This window comes from Aspergillus aculeatinus (assembly GCF_003184765.1).
Source record: "Aspergillus aculeatinus CBS 121060 unplaced genomic scaffold BO66scaffold_24, whole genome shotgun sequence".
Lineage (NCBI taxonomy): Eukaryota > Fungi > Ascomycota > Eurotiomycetes > Eurotiales > Aspergillaceae > Aspergillus > Aspergillus aculeatinus.
Genome location: NW_020291493.1, coordinates 254948 through 271161, shown reverse-complemented (window position 1 = coordinate 271161; position 16214 = coordinate 254948). Strand labels below are relative to the sequence as shown.

At 51.5% G+C, this 16214-nt stretch overlaps 2 protein-coding genes across 2 annotated transcripts; one reads left to right on the top strand and one right to left on the bottom strand.

Moving 5' to 3' along the window:
* Window positions 1–10: 10 nt before the first annotated feature.
* Window positions 11–5960, bottom strand: BO66DRAFT_323031 (uncharacterized protein; the record flags this gene model as incomplete). The annotated part of the gene is made up of 7 exons (XM_025643789.1): window positions 11–310; window positions 710–1705; window positions 1775–1920; window positions 2438–2784; window positions 2841–2892; window positions 2945–3142; window positions 3191–5960. The coding sequence occupies 7 exons, from the start codon at window positions 5958–5960 to the stop codon at window positions 11–13; spliced, it is 4809 nt and encodes a 1602-aa protein (XP_025503980.1).
* A 6486-nt stretch (window positions 5961–12446) lies between these two features.
* On the top strand, window positions 12447–15916 carry BO66DRAFT_322902 (uncharacterized protein; the record flags this gene model as incomplete). The annotated part of the gene is made up of 2 exons (XM_025643784.1): window positions 12447–13006; window positions 13063–15916. The coding sequence occupies 2 exons, from the start codon at window positions 12447–12449 to the stop codon at window positions 15914–15916; spliced, it is 3414 nt and encodes a 1137-aa protein (XP_025503979.1).
* Window positions 15917–16214: the final 298 nt, after the last annotated feature.

Sequence of the window (16214 nt, the reverse complement as noted above, 5' to 3'; positions counted from 1 at the left end):
CACCAAATATTCACCCCGAACTAACCGGCGGAATGACCGCGACCTCATCACCGGCCCCAATGACCACCGTGCGCGCATCCTCGCCCTCGACATCGACGTACTCCTCGCGCACGCTGACGCCGCAGCTGCGGAGTACTGCCGCCGTGATGCCGGGGTACCGCGCCTCCAGGAGCGGGAATAGTTGGTCGAGGGGTAGGGGCGCGGGCAGGCGCTCCGTCTGCTTGCCGGTGTAGCTGGTGGCCGTGGAGAAGTAGTGGATCTGGAAGGTTGACATTGTTGCTAGTGGGTTGATTGGTTTTCTTCTCGTTTGCTTTTATCTCGATGTGTGTGTATGATGGATGGATGGGTAGGTGTGAGGTTGTGTTTAATTTTGAGAAATGGAGAGAGAGAGAGAGAGAGAGAGAGAGACCTGGCTGGAGAGAAGAAGAAGGTGGTTAACTTGACTCGGGTGAGGAGCTGTTAGGGTTGAGTGGTCTTGTTTGCACGGTTCGGAGGTGAGGTTGTCAGATCAATATGCAACTTAATTGTAGAGAGAGAGAAAGATAAAAGAACCGCGGCAAAGGAGGCGGCGATAAGCAGCCCCGCTCACTACACAGTACGCATTGCGCACCCTTATTCCTTATTACACACAAATACTGATCGTAATAATTACTTTCTATTCTTATCGCATAATCTAGTTGCTCTCGGTTAAAGCTTTGAATGCAGTCACCAAGTCCTGGCGAAGATCCTCCCAATTCTCCAAACCAACACTAATCCGCAGCAACCGGCGATCGACCGTGGTATCCGACATAGTCCGCCATTCAATAAGCGTTTCAACTCCTCCAAGGCTAGTAGCATGTTGGAAGAAAGCAAGCTTGCTAGGAAGTTTGCGAGCGTAATCTTCCGTCTTCGTGATGATCGAAAAGACAGGTCCAAATCCATTAGGCATCTGCTTCAACAACCACGACTCATCTTCCTTCTGCAGACTCGCGTGAAGCACACTGTCAAGAGCTGCCTGAACCAAAGCCTCGTCGCTACCAGAAGCAGGGTTTTGGTCGGAAAGCGCTTGGTGTAGCCACGAAACAAGCTTGGTCGCGTTCTCGCTCTGGCGCTGAACCCGCACTTCGAGAGTCCGCAGGCTCCTCACACCCAGCCAGCTCTCCATATTCCCCATAACGCTGCCCAGGAAGATCCGATCCTGAAGTAGCTGCTTAGCCCAGTCCTCGCGCTGAGTGGCAAGCACACCGCATAGAACATCGCTGTGACCCCCAAAATATTTGGACCCCGAATGCAAGACCAGATCGGCGCCCCACTTGAACGGATCTTGGAGGAACGGAGGTGCAAACGTAGCGTCGACGATAAGGTACGCCCCTCGCGAGTGCGCCTTCTTGGCGTATGTTTCGATATTGAATGCGGTTCCCTCGGGATTCACCGGCGTTTCCAAGTGGATTACATCACCTGCTTCTAATTGCTCCGCGGGACAGTCGAGGTCCAGCTTCTGAAGTCCAGTTACGCGGCTGAAAAGCGCGATCACACCGTGACACCCATGGTAGCCATTTCCGATCGCGATACGGCGAGGGTTGAGCAGCGTTAGGGCAGCATGCAGGGCTGACAACCCGGAAGAGTAGCTGATGGCCTCGCCATTGAGAAGGGATGAGAGAATGGCTTCAAAGCGTGTAGAACTGGGAGCCGACAATCTCGAGTATATGTGTGCTGTTTTGTCCCGCTCATTCTATATTGCGGCATGACTGTTAGAAGCGCCCAGAGAGATTCATACGGGTAGCTCGAGACATACGTCGCCTGTAAGGTCTGCGAAAGGCACAAGATCGTCGGGGTTATCGGAGTACCGAAAAGTAGTGGCAACGTGAATTGGAGGAGCAACGTCTGAAACCACATTTAGCGCATCATCCGCATGGAGTGAGCGCGTGGAAGTTCCCATTTCTCGATTTGCAGGAACCATCTTGTACTTTTCTTTCCACGAGAAAGTAGCAATGACAGCCCTAGCAGAGGACTATGTGCTATGTCACACAGGAGCTTAGTTGATAATAGGGAATATGGATGAAAAGGGCGGTTTGGGGAAGAGAGGGGGGCAGGTCAAAGCCGGGGACTGCGGCACGCCCTTCCGGTGACTTGAAACAAAAGTGGGGGAGGAAAAGAGCTTCTCCATGGCGGTGAGTCGACACGTGACTGATGCGGGGTGGAGCTGGGATGGCGTGAGTTTACGCGGTTCCGACACCAGATAAGAGGTTGGAAACGAAAGGAGTTGTCTCGGGTCTGAGTGGGGAGGAACTGTCGGGCTTATGGATTATCGGCGAAGCGAGCCCATCCGGGATGGTTCACGGACGGAGCCTGGAACAGCGGATTGGAAATTGGTCCGGTCTACACAACACCACCCCGGCGAATTAGATACCTAGACAAACAGAGGACAAACGCTTGAAGAGAAAGATCGAATACATACCTGCTTCAGAGTCGAAGGCAATCGAGATATCGTCATGCTCCATTGGATAATCCGGTGTATCCAGAGAGACAAAGTTGGAGGCAGGATCGTCGTCGGATTTCGGCAACGCAAACTTAGCATCGACAATGCGGACGCCGAATTTGCCGGATTTGCCGTACGGTTCGAGAGTGTCTGTGCCCTTGAGAACGAAGTTCATGCATCTGCCATACTGGAAATCGCTCAGGAAAGCCACAAGTTGCACGACTCTGTCCCGACGGATGACCTGGACCCGGGCGAGGCTCGATTCCCATTTCTTGGTGATGGGAACCACCATACGACGCCGTGATATGGCGAATGATGAGGCCACACTGTTATTCCATCAGCATCGGAGGAAAAGAGAGAGAAAGGCTCTCTGGGAATCTACCTATCAAAAAGCACCCTGAACCCTGTCACGGCCTGTTGAAATGTGTGGAGATCTAAAACGACAATCAATTGGTGTTCATGCTGCCAGGAGTGTAGGAACCGTACCTTGCACGGTTGCAAAGTCGAAGCGTCGAATCGTCGGGTTTGCCATAATTTTGGAGAGAGAGTCGGTCAATTTATCAGGCATCTCGGGAATGACCATGTTCTCCGCAACGGAAACAGTAAGATCTTTCTGGCCTGGTCGATATAGGCTAAGGCCTGTTCGATTGTTGACATCAAGGCCAAGCTTCAACTCACCAGGGCCTGCAATACGTCAGTCATGTTACCAGTTCATCAAATCCACATACGTACCGAGATTGAGACGGTCCGTAACCGAACCCCATTCCGTCGCGATGAAGGCACGCAAATGCTCCGAAAGAACGGTAGGGCCATAACCATGATCCGGTCGTGTATACTGCTCATCTATGATCGAGATCGTGCCAGCGGGGAATTGGATATGTTCCTTAGCGGGTTTTCCCGCAGCTCGATCCGCGGGCTGCTCAAGTGTAAAGGCCCGAATAGAGATATCCGATGATTTCGCTTCCCGTTCCTGCGGAAGGATTCCCAGCAGGAGAGAATGCAACATTGTTCGCTCTTCGAGCTCTTCGAATGCCATCAGCATAGACCTGGTTCTGCCATCCTCCTTGACTTTCAGAAGAAGAGCAGGTGCCCCATCGTCACCACGGAGAAGGCCAAAGACTATAGGGGCGCCACTTCCGAGAATGTGACGCACACTGCTCAGAGTCTTGATTTTCGGACTGGTAAGTATCGCTATCCGGAAGCCCTGGTGCTGCATACGCTGGCCTGTGCCCTCAGTCAACGGCACAGTTCTCTCGAAGAGGCGTATGCGGCATCTTTCCACAGGCTCGGAAGGGAAGGCTTTGGGAGTTACAGAGTCAATGTAGCGGAAAGTCTTGAGGGTATTCTCGTAAATTAATGTCTCGTTTTTCTCTGGCTTGAGACTCGCTTCGGTCTTGGAGGTGTACTGAACAATGTTCCAGATGTTCTTAAAATCCTCTTCCTGGAATTGAACATGTAACTCAAAGCCGCGGGGAAGCTTAACGCGCATTGAGTGTGACCGGACGTGCCAATTAACACTTTCCCACGTAGGACCGTTCTTCTTATCGGATTGTATCACGATATTGACCAGATCGCTCTGGCTAGTTATGGCCGCAAAAACGTACCAGTCAGCCCTATCCCGGATGATGGACAAAGCGCATGGTACAGGATGTTGCTTGTCATCATCGTCGCTCGATGTGATACAGACGTCAACAAACATGCTTCCATAGCTGAAATAGCGGTTTGTATCGCCAAGTGGCATCATCTGCACGAAGCTGTGTGCTTTCCCAGAGGTGTCAACTAGGAGAGATTTCGTCGCCGTCCCCGATAAAATCGCAGCAACATCGGGCGCAAAAGCAGGATACTGAACCCAGACGGTGCTGTCAATGTCACTCGGAGAACTTTCCTGCGCCAGAGTCATCAGAATATTGTTCCTCTTGATAGACATCGCCAACGACCGCAAGTGATTCGATATGGTTTGACTCAGGCTTAGAAGATCTGCCAGCTCCTTGTTGCCAGTCGTACTTGCCACAGCAAGCAAAGCATCCACGCTCATTGAACCGTATCGAGCCAGCTCCTCATGTTGAGGGACGATATTCTCGGTAATCCACAATGCCTTGGCGAGATCAACGACCGCTTGCTTCGCGCTCTCTGCGGGTCGAGTCTGGGGTGACCGGACACCAGAATTCGAACTCGAAGGGCGCGATCGCGCATAGGCTTCTAGTCTCTTTTTTCCACGCAAAAACCACCACAAGGCTGCCCTCATCCATTCTGAGAGTGGGGTTCCAACAAGTGGCTTTGCACTTTCGGCGGCAATCTCAATTGGGTCCCGGAATTGTACCACATACCCCTTCAAGTCTGCGAAAGCAGTGTCACCTAGCTGATTGGCAATAGACTTGAGAGAGAACTTCGCCGGCTGTGGGCTGCGAGAGGGTTCTCGCGCGTCTCTACTAGACGGTCGGCTTGCAACTTCTGGAACGGGTAGGTTAGGATTCGGCTGGCGAATCGGAGAGGAAAGAGTCTGCATGTTGCTACTTGTTGACAGAACCGGAGAAAGAACAGGTCTCTCCGACGCCACAGACCGGGTGACCGAGGGAGGACTCGGAGAGTCTTTGAATGGGTTTTCCGGAGGGGTTGGCTCTGTCTCAGAAATCGGCGGCGTCTCGTAGGTCGAACTAGGGCTATCCGGAACTCTTAGAGCCGGAGATTGAGTTTCGTTCTCATCGCCGGGCGACATAGGATCCGAGAGTCGATGTTGCAAAGCAAGACCCTCCTCAGCTTGCATCTTCGCCCGAACGCGTTGCGCAAACGAATTCGACTCCGGGGAGGCTCTAAATGACAGACGGGAGCCTCTTTCTCCCAGACTCAGGGTCATCAAGAAATCCGCATCCTGGGCATTATGGAGGAGAAGAGGTTTCCAGTCCTCTGCTCTCGTTCCAAGTGCCAGTGCCTTAGGATGTTCGCGGCTTTTTTCACGGGGCGTAGGCGCATCATTTCCTCCGAATGAGGTGTCGAGACGCAATTGAGGAGGCCCTTCCGGCTCGGACTGGCTGTCTGACTCGGTTGATTCCAGGCTTTGAGCCCTGTTTCGACACAAAGATATTTCCATTGTTGGAACCTCTACCTCGTCTCCTCCTTCTCCGATGACTTCGGGCTTCCGATCGGCAAACCTCACCTTCACTCCTTTTCGAGGACGACTCTTGTATGGAGGCTTTGTGAAGTCCGCTACTGGAGTAACATCATGGGCAGCGGTGATTGAGGACGAGGCATTGAGCACGTCCTGGGCAGAGGGCCAGCGACTGGCAGCATCCGGACGCAGCGGCCGCAGTTCGCGCTGAGTGGTTGTTGCACCGTAGGACAGAGACTTGGAGCGAGTAGGTCCCAAGAATGCCTCAATCTGTTGGTCTGTAGATCCTCTGGCTTTCTTGTCCTTGGAAAACAATTTCTCCCTCCAATGCGGCTTCTTGCCGTGTGTCTGTTTCTGTTCCTCGCCGAGGAAAGCAAAAGGGTCCTCTGTGGACATTCTGGCCAGTTCTCCTGTGGGTATATTCCTTCGATTTGCTATGAATTGCTATACAGCATTGCCAATTGATGCCAGTCCGTGTTTCCCCACCTAATCTTGGATTGCAAGTGCTCGTGCGCTGCTCGGAGGCTGGACAGGGGGTTGATCGACAGGAGGGACTTTGGATGAAGCTTTGGAGTCGATTGCAAGGTAGCCGAGGACAGAGTATACCGGATGAAATAGTGACTCTATGAGGGCGAGAGGGGGGTGGTGGACAAGCTCAAGACGTCGGTTTCACGGAGTTGTTTGTTATGCGCTGCTGGACGAAATCCAAAAGCAGCAGTGAAGAATTTGAAGTCAACCAGTGCTAAAGTCAAGGATTCAAATTGCGACCAGAGGGATTCCCTGCAAATGAGGGGAATCAAGCGCGATTGCCTTCGTTGACCGATGTGGAGACGCGGACAAGCGATCTACCAAGACCAATTAAACCACCATTCAGAACGGAGACCATAGAACAAAGGGGAGATGGGGTTATCAAGCAATGCTCAGGGGGGAGAGAGGGGCGCAAACGAGCCAAAAAGAAATATTGTAGCAGGAGATAGGCAATCACCTACATTAGAAGGCTAGTTATAATGCGGGACAACGCTTGTGCAGACGAATTCAGGCGCCTTACAGTTGCTCGATGCGCCGTCGGCTGTACTGTACAGATGATAAGAACTCTAGAAAGGGAGAGATTGCCAAGCGCTGGTCCAGCAGCTGCTTGCGACTTATTTGGGAAAGAAACACTCGGTGCACGTAAGGAAGGAGGAGGGGGAAGAAAAAGGAAGAAGAAGAAGAAGAAGAAGAAGAAGAAGAAGAAGAAGAGGAGTGGGAAAGAGTAACAGCGCAATAGGAAGAGAGAAAGGGGGGAGAGTAGAAAGACCGAGAGATTAGAGGGAATTCATAAACAGCACCAGGGAAAAGAACATGTGGGCACAAAACAATGAGGACGGTTGAACCCGTGGTATTAAGTCTCACTTGCGACCGAGGGATTAGATTTGGGTTGGGAGGGGAAAGCCCAGAAGAGTTCCTAAGGCAGTTTTACCACGTATTCAGTACTAAAGTCACTGAGTACTACGGTAGGTACTACTGTACTTACTAGGCCTGAGGTACCAACCTAAGTCACTACTAGGTCCGTAGTGTACTTGACTACCAAAGGGCCATTCTCCGGCCCCTGCAAATGTCCACTAACTTACCACTACGAGAATGATCACTCTAGTATGTGTACAGAGTACACAGTACTATGTACAGTATGGAGTAACCCTTTGAGTATTTTCTACTGATTGCGCTTATTATCTAACCACAACTGACTAAACCTCGAGCCACGACAACCAGCGTCCCCGCAAACTTCTCAAGTCAATGCTCACGTGCAGACAAATCGGCCTGATGTCTTACCATCTGCTGGTCTCATCCATCAAGCTACTACGATGTACAGGATATCCTATGAATCTATTAATACCCATAGTGGTTTCGGTAGGAGGCACTTAACTGAGTATTTACTCCACTAAGTAAGTATAGGCATGTTTAACTTAGCCGACAACCTTGAGCAGCGCCCCCTCCCCCATTTTTCCGGGCCATAAGCATGTCAATCACGTGGTGATAACCAGCACGGCCATAACGGGAGGTCCATATATATTCTATCAATTTACAGAGTAAGTTACTCCGTACTACGTACTGTCCCTTATTCGGATAAGTTAATCATTTTCGTCTGTTATGCTTCGGTAATGTTCTCGGTATGGGGGAGGGGTTCGCTGAATGCTGCGCTCATTGACTCGCTTCAAGCTAACAAGCGCTTCCTTCTTCGGGCGGCAATCCTTTCGACAGCCCCTTCCCTTCGATCTGTCGACATACTCCGTAGGCAATAGACAAAAGACCCTGGAAAGGCTGGGAGATGATCCTCAATCGCAAATGACACGCGACGACAATGACCACGACCACGACCACGACCACGACCACGACCACGACGCTGTACACGTATGCGGCGGATAGGAGCAGGGTCAGTCTCCGTAAATGACCATCACATCCACTTGTCTAGGGAGATAGACTAATTAACTGGCCGCCGCAGGTTGAAACTGACGTGGACTTGGGGGGTGAGACGGGGTTGAATCAAATCGAATCAGCATCAACTGCCCCCCCCTGTTATCAGAGGAACCGATTAGAAAGGCTGAGGGCCAATCCATGACGGGTTGGTGGGCTGTTTAGTTGGCTTTTCTCCCCCCCGCCCCACAAAGCTATGCATTCCATCCGTTGGCTGATCCCAGCCTGAAATCTTGAAACCGCTCTTTGCCTTAATCTGGTCATAGTCTGGCTCTGGGTGGGTCGCTCATTGAAACCTTGCACTCCCGCCCATCCATGTAGAGGATTGTTATTACCATTATTCCCTGGGAATGCCCGGCTGCCACTGCGAGGGGGGGCGACCGGGGATAGGTAATTATGGTGATAGTTCCTCCATTTTACCATCCAGGCATCAATACTGTGTTTGCCTCCCCTTGCCTGGTAGAACTCTTGAGAGAAATGATCAATAAACCTAGGATAGTGGTGGTCTCTATCCCAGGGTCAATGCGACTCAGTGCCACTACAAAGGGCTAGCTACCCTACAATTAATACAGTCCCCTACGAGTCATGGGGATCGGCAAAGCCATTGAACAACCTCATCAATTGCTGAAAGTCGCAGGTGTTTATGCACCAGCTTACAAGAACATATTTACTCGTACATGAGTGTGTGCTCAGACCGCACTAATTAATTTAGTCGCAATCCTGCTCGGATTTCCTCAATCCATTGCCAGTCGTCCAGCAATCTCCCATTGTATTGGGCGCAACGGCACGAGACCATCATCGAGGGTTCCTGGGATGCTCTTGTCTGCTGTCAGTCATTTCCCGCGTTTGCTCGGCAGATCATCTCAAATGATGGCTTGTCGTTGCTGGGTGATGGTGATCGACCAAGAAAAGTGATAAAGCCATCGCTGATGGATCGCACAACAACCATGTACTGCACTTGAAACACTTCATAGATCATGGATTGCAGACCGAATCTCCAGTCTCTTGAAGACGGGCATACTCTGGCCCATACTTAGGCACCTCAGGAATGTAACCTTGCACAGAAGATCCCCCTGTCTTATGGTTATTTGCTCAGTCTAGATGCGTCTTATGGGCAGGCACGTATTGTATGTCAAGGCAGGCATGAGCGTTGAACTCTCTCAACCACAGAGCTTCAGCTGCTAGGAGATCGCAAGCAACTACTTCAGTGACCATAAGAAGTAGGTCTCTCAGTTTCCGTCCGTCCCCTGTCTGTGAGTGACTGAGTCTCGATGGCCCCGGGTTCTTCGGACCGCAGTTGACAAACCAACCTTCCCGACTCTACGCGTCATGCCATTGACACTGCGAACCCAAGCTCTGGCGAACAAATTCCAGCAGTGAGACAGGACTAGCCACGAACAGAGCTATCATTCAGTGCATTGTATCCGGTCAGGCCACAGACTTCGAATTGGTCGCAGGCTTCTAGAAGCGCAGTCAATTCGAATGGGAATGACAGTCGGTTAGCTGCCTGGCTCAGGACCGGAAGGGCGACTGCTCAGGCTTGCATGCCGGCTTTCCTCTTTCATCTCCGCCGGCGGCCAATGTCTCTCATGTCAGCGCATAGCACGGAGTACGTAGGCAAGTGTCTTTTGTCCAATTCTCGCCCTTATGCAGCGTACAATATTGTGTTCCAGCACGATATGCCCCAGTGTTGTTATGTCTAAGTGTGACAGGGACAGTAACCTAGCTGTCGGTAGATCAAATTGCAGTTTATCGGGGCAGTATTTTCCCGCATGCTGCTGCAAAGTCCCATCGTCTGCAAGACAAAGATTCCTAGTCAATGATGGGATGTTACTTGTCTCCACAGGCTTCTTCTTTCTGGTCCTGGATTCCATGCCGAATAACCCTCTGTCGACCGAGCTTCGGATAGACAAGCATACATAGCTGTTCAAGTGGGAGAAGAATGTAGGACAGAATGTCCAGCACAAGTGCGACGTGGTACCGCTGCCCGGCGACGATTTAATGCTAAGCTTTCCTCATCGTGCAGATGAAGACTTTGGGAGTCTGAGTAGGGACTTTTGGATCACAATCATAACAACACAATGGACGCTGGGTTCGTGTGCGAGTTAGCACGGCTAGGCAGCTGCATTGTTTTCCACCTCCCCTCCTGTTTCTCCTTAAACATCCTTCTGCCCGCCCCTATTGACCCGGTTCAGCTTAACGAGTAGTTGGTCGAGCATCGGGACTTTCCTGTTTTAGGGAGTGTGTCTCTGGAAGAAATTGGACTGTTGTCTCAGTGACATCTCTCTCTCAATTTATGGTCCAAAGGAATGGGGCTGCAAACCAGCGGTGAATTGGCCGCTAGTTAGTTACCAGCTGCTTAGCTTCCTAAAAGACGGCGAGAGCGCCGTTCTTCATGCACGATGAGCCCTCGTATCTTGCACCATGTGATTTTTCGTTGAAATCATAGGGTAGCTTGTTTAACCATGATTGTATCTACACTAGATCATAGAAGCAGTCGGAGTCGATCTGAACAATGATTTCAAGCTAGCATGGCGGCCGGTAACCTCTGGCACAACTACAGGATGTTTTGGCCGCCAAAAGCCTTGGAGCTAAATGGCCAGTCCCCACCTGTCATTACTATCGTGGATTCATGGAGGATATCTAGGGCTACAGTACGGAGTAGTACTGTAGTCCAGTCGCTCAATACTAACATGATCATTGGATGGACCAATCATAGACCATTTCCCCAGAAGAGCTCACCAGGCGAGTTCGGTAATCCTTTCTTCACAATGAACTGCTTGATGTCGCGGAGTACAGCATACACATCGTGCTGTCTCAATACGGTAGTCTCAATTGAGCTGTACTGTACCGGAAAGAAATATATTCCATTGCATGGCGCAAACGAGGCGCCACGAAGCACCTATGACGATTAATAGTCCTCCGTTCCTGCTAAGATCATCTAGATCATCTACTGCATCGAAATTCTGAACAAGATGTAAGCGTATTGGTGGCGCACTTGATTTGATCGTTGTGTAACAATTCTCTACTCCCAAACTACGGAGTAGTCACTTACTGTGTGCAGTGAGTGGGATAGAAAACCGATTCTCAACAAAGCAAAAGGAAGGGCTCGTAACCCGTAAAAGTGGTAGCATGGCTGAGACAACATCAGGGATTTTTCTCTCTTCCAAGACCAGAGGAGTGGATGCTTATCCACCATGGATGTTCTGTCTGGTTGTCCAAGCAAGTTTTATACGGGCCTTATTCTTTTGAGTTTCTTTCTTCTCTTTCTCTTAGGGGAGTGTGGTCGGGGAGTGGCTTCTAATCTTGGAAAAGACGCTAAAAAAAAACCCAGTCCCCGCCGCCCGCCCCAATCAGTCAACTGTTTTAGCGCAGCAAAGTGAGCAAACAGGGCGCAGTCAGCAGCACCACAACCAACTGAAACTGAAGTGCTGGCTGGCTGGTGCTGGCTGGTGCTGGCTGGTGCTGGCTGGTGCTGGCTGGTGTTGGCTAATGCTGGCTAACTAATGCTGCTCTTCTTGCCCTCCATTCCCGAGCTGGCACTGACAGGCCATGACAGTGACTGAGACTGAGACTTACTGACTGATTCGACTGACTAGTGTCTGACTGTCTGGGCTGGCTGGATCTGGCCTGGCCTTGGTGAGACTGGAGAGCAAGTGAGCGAAAGAGAGAGAGAGAGAGAGAGAGACTGAGAGGGGGGAGGATTTCGCATTCCCTAACCATGCTAATCTTTTCCTACTCTTCTCTCTATTTTTTCTTCCCCTTCTCTTCGTCACGGCTGTGCTGTTCCAGCTTCAAGCCTTACTGACATCAGACCTATCTTCCCCGCCCCTTTTCTCATTAACTGTCATCATTGCGACCGACTCCTCCTCCTCCTCCTCCTCGTGTTGACAGCTTAAGCTCTCCCGACCTTGCGATAATCCATTCCCCTTCCCCCCCCCCGACCTTGCGATAATCCATTCCCCTTCCCCCCCATTTTTTTTTTTTTTTTTTTTTTTTTTTTTTTTTTTTTTTTTTTTTTTTTTTTTTTTCCCCCCCCCCCCGAACCCCCGAAGTTATGGTGCGCATCCCCTACATCGCCATTTTGGGGGAGATAGAGGAGTAATCAACTTCTCCTTTTCGACTTCTGTCTCATTCGCTTTCCTTGCGCCCACTTCATCTACGTATTCCGCATTCAGCGTTTCGACATCCCTTGGTCTACCCACCTATTCATCGTTGCGTTGTTTTTAAGAGCTCGGAAAGGTTCGCGCGGCTACCAGTCTCACCGGATAAATCTTGTGGTTTGATCGACAAGGCAAAGACGCTGCTAGGACAACGTGGATTGAACCGTCTACGAGGGGGCTGACCTCCCCGAGGAGGTCATCCCAGTTACACAGAGTGGCCGAAATGAGTCCAGGACGCGGCGCAAGACGGATCGATATTCCCTTTACCATGGTGGTCCCACGCCAAGATGGAGTTGAGGTCCCCAAAACCAAAGAATCTGGATTACAAACCCGAAGATCGCAGCGCCTTGGGCGACTGCGACCGCGATGGCGCAACAATCGGTCACTGTTTGCCGGAGTGAGCTGGATAGTACTGGTGTTGTGGATGTCGTGTTTATCGCCGAGCTACGCCGCGTTGTTGAATTTCGACAATTGCCTGAATGCTGCTGTCATCCAATCCAATCCGAAACAACTCCAGTTCGTCCCGCTTGACGTGTCGGTCGCTTTCGACTTGCATGACTCTCTCAATCCCCTCAATATCACGGTCTATGGGAACGTCTCTGGTACAGCCAATGGGGAAACATATCCAAGCCCGGATAGTCCCGACTGGTCCAATCCGAATGATACGGTGGGGAAGATCGTGGATTACGATGCTGCAAGCAATAAACTAAGCACTCTCTTGTCGGAGATCAACGTGCTCAGTTGGAATCCATATAATCATGCATCGAAATTCTGTGACTCTGTCACTCAGGGGGACTGTCCGTTGGGCCCCGTGTTCTACACCAATGCGTGAGTTCTCTACCTTCAATCTCCTGACCACAGCTAATCCGCGTTGACTGAAATAGGAGCGATCTTTCGGCCCTGCGAGCTTTTTCGGTCCAACATGACATGCAATCCGCGTACCATTTCTCGACCTTGTCAGCACGCCTGACAATCAAGTCTGCCGATGCTGCTGCCACACGGATCGGTTGTATCAGTGTGGATATCACCCCTGACCTTGGAACATCTCTTCGAAACACAATCACATATATCCCGTTGGTTATTCTCTTGCTGGTCGGGATTGCTACTGTCACTGCAGCGATTTACAGCCCATGGGGAACCACCGACCCGTTTCACTGGACCAGCAACTATGGACGCGACGAGGATGTCCTTCGTCTAGTGACCCCGGGCTTTGGGGATTGTCTCAACTACATACAGTTCGCTGTGCTTACTGGAGCCTTGTCATTGGACTACCCTGGATACTACCAACCTGTGGTTAGTCAAGTCGCCTGGTCGGCCCTTATGTTCAATCAAAGCCTCTTGGACCCCGGAAATGAGCGGAATCCTGTAGCTGATGGCGTCTATACTGTCAATGCTACCTACGGCTTGGACAGGTTGAATCAATATGTGGGATTGCCAACATCACGCGACATCTGGCCTGGAATGATGGTCTGGATGCTTGTGATTGTCGTCTCAATCACAGTCCTGATCCAAGTAGCCTTCGGGCTTCGCACGCTCTATCGTACGATTGCCCACGTGCCGGAGGAAGACCTTCGGTCCAAGAACATGCCCTTCACCATTGGGAACGTCATCCGGATCGTGTTCAACTATTTGCTGCTGCCACTCATGTCTTTTTCGTTCTTCCAGCTCGTGATTGCCGGCCAGTCTCCGGCCTACTGTGTCGCATTAGCGGTGGTAGTGATCTTGATTCTGGCATCCTTCTCCATTTGGACCACTCGCTTGATCGCGACCACGCGCCCGAAATCGTACCTGTTTGATGACCTATCGACGGTCCTCCTGTATGGCCCATTGTACAACACTTTCTGCGACGACGCGGCCGCCTTCGCTCTGGTTCCGATCTTCCTTTCATTCGCCCGCGGTATCGCTATTGGAGCGCTGCAGCCGTCAGGAATCGCTCAAATTGTGCTTCTCGCCATCTGCGAGGTGGTCTCACTACTGACCTTGGTGGCGTTTCGACCATTCGCATCACCCACTTCCATGAACCTCTATCATGCCTGCTTCTCCATCATCCGTTTTCTCACAATCTTACTCAGCATTGTTTTCGTCCCCTCACTAGGTGTTTCGCAGGCTGCACGGGGCTGGATCGGATACATTATCCTTTTTCTGCACGCACTAGTGCTTGTGTTCGGCTTCTTCCTCAATGCTCTTCAGACCTTGATTGAGGTTATCGCACGACTTGCTGGAGCGGGAGGCAATGAAGGTGGGGTGACACGAGGTGGTCTGGTCAAAGTATTCGGTATGCGACAGCTGTCACGTCGTGTTCCCCGACAAAGTGTCGGCACACGCCAGAGCATGGGATCTGAGGCTGCGATGTTGGCACATACCGATGACCGCCTCTCTTCCCAATTCGATGGATCCAGACCTCGAAGTCTTTCAGGAAGTTCTGCTATGCTTCTGCATCGGGCGGGTGCGAGCGAAGGCCGCGCGAGTGCCTTCTTTGAGTCAGGGAGCGCACAGGGTGGAGCACACAGTCGTGCCAATAGCAGCGGTTTCTTCACGCCATCAACGCCCGGTGGATTCGCTGGACCAGGCTATCAGACGACGGGCAGCAATTCGCCCAAAAGCGGGCCTGTCTTCGCTGTGCATCCCCATGACCCTTACTACCGACCGCCTAGGCCTCGCAAGAAGATCATCGAGATAGGTGTATCAAGGGAGAAGTCCCGCGCAAGAAAACGAGCGGCGAGCTATGGAGATGTGGATGACGATATTATGGAAGGCCCGTCTATCTCTGGAAGGAATACCCCTGTTCCTGCGTACCTTCCAGCACCCAAGGACGATCTTGACTTGGAAGATCCTCGTCAATCTAGAACAGACTATGCAGTACGAGAGGTTGATTTCTATTACCGAGTGAGGGGCCCTCCGCTATCACAGTCGGGCACGCGCAAATTGAAGACAGGCCCCGCTGACCCTACGGGCCCTGTTTCATCCGCGACTGGCTTCTTTCGAAACCTGTTCAGAGGGAAGACCAAGGAGAAAGGAAAAGGCTTTGAAGTCGTCCGGAGTGCTAGGGCACCACCGCCGGGTCTATTCCCAGAGGGCGAGGATTTCCATGAACCCTATACCGATGAACCCGAGGACCCGGAAGCCGCAGACCATGCCCGTCAAGATTCGGATAGTGACCGTGACTACGATGATTCCGAAGGCGAGCCTCATGAACGGACTCCAGAGATCGCAATCACCCTACCGAACGTTGATACAGGGGGTGCTATCGAGCTCCCTAGTCGTGTAGGCTCTCACTCTAGCTCTCAACCACCATCGACCGAGCGACAGATTATTCAGCAAGAAGGCGCTACTACCGGCCCCTCAGCGGAAGAGGCGCCAGTGTCGGGTGAACTTCTTCCTGTTGTCGCCTCGGAAGAAACGGCCCCTTCCAATCAACCTGAAGAAAGTCCTAATGCTCACTCTCACAATCACCTTCACCCCTCAGCTTCCGTGACTGGCCGGTTGCCGTTCAGTGCAGCCAGTTCTCCCTCACGAGATCGTAACCTCTCAATTGCCTCGACAACCGCTTCGACTACGTCCAGCCGTCGGCATGGGAACTCGGAGAACTTGCGCATCGAGCGTCCATCTAGCATGGGCTATGTTGCCCAGTTTCGTACACAGGATAACATCCATGAAGCCAGCCCGGATGAGCCATCATTTGCAGGCAGTGCTGCGGAACTGGTGACTGAAGCACCTCACCACGAGGGAGACCACTAAAGCGAGAATTGGGAGCAGTCTGTTTGCCCTATCCTCTGCACCTCCTGCTCCCCCTTTCACGAATCTCTTTCTTATTCTCTGTTACCTTCCAAAATCATCATGCGTCGGAGTTTGTGATATACGCTTGGGTCTCCTCACATATGCATCAGTATCTTACGGCAATCTGCTGGTTAGCGTTTTTCTGCTTTCCTCGCCACCTTTTTTTTTTCCACATGCGTCCCGGATTTCTGCCCTTCCATCCAGTCGTGAGCTTACATTGCGAGCAGTATTGGTGAAATTGTGCTAGCCGACGGCCCTG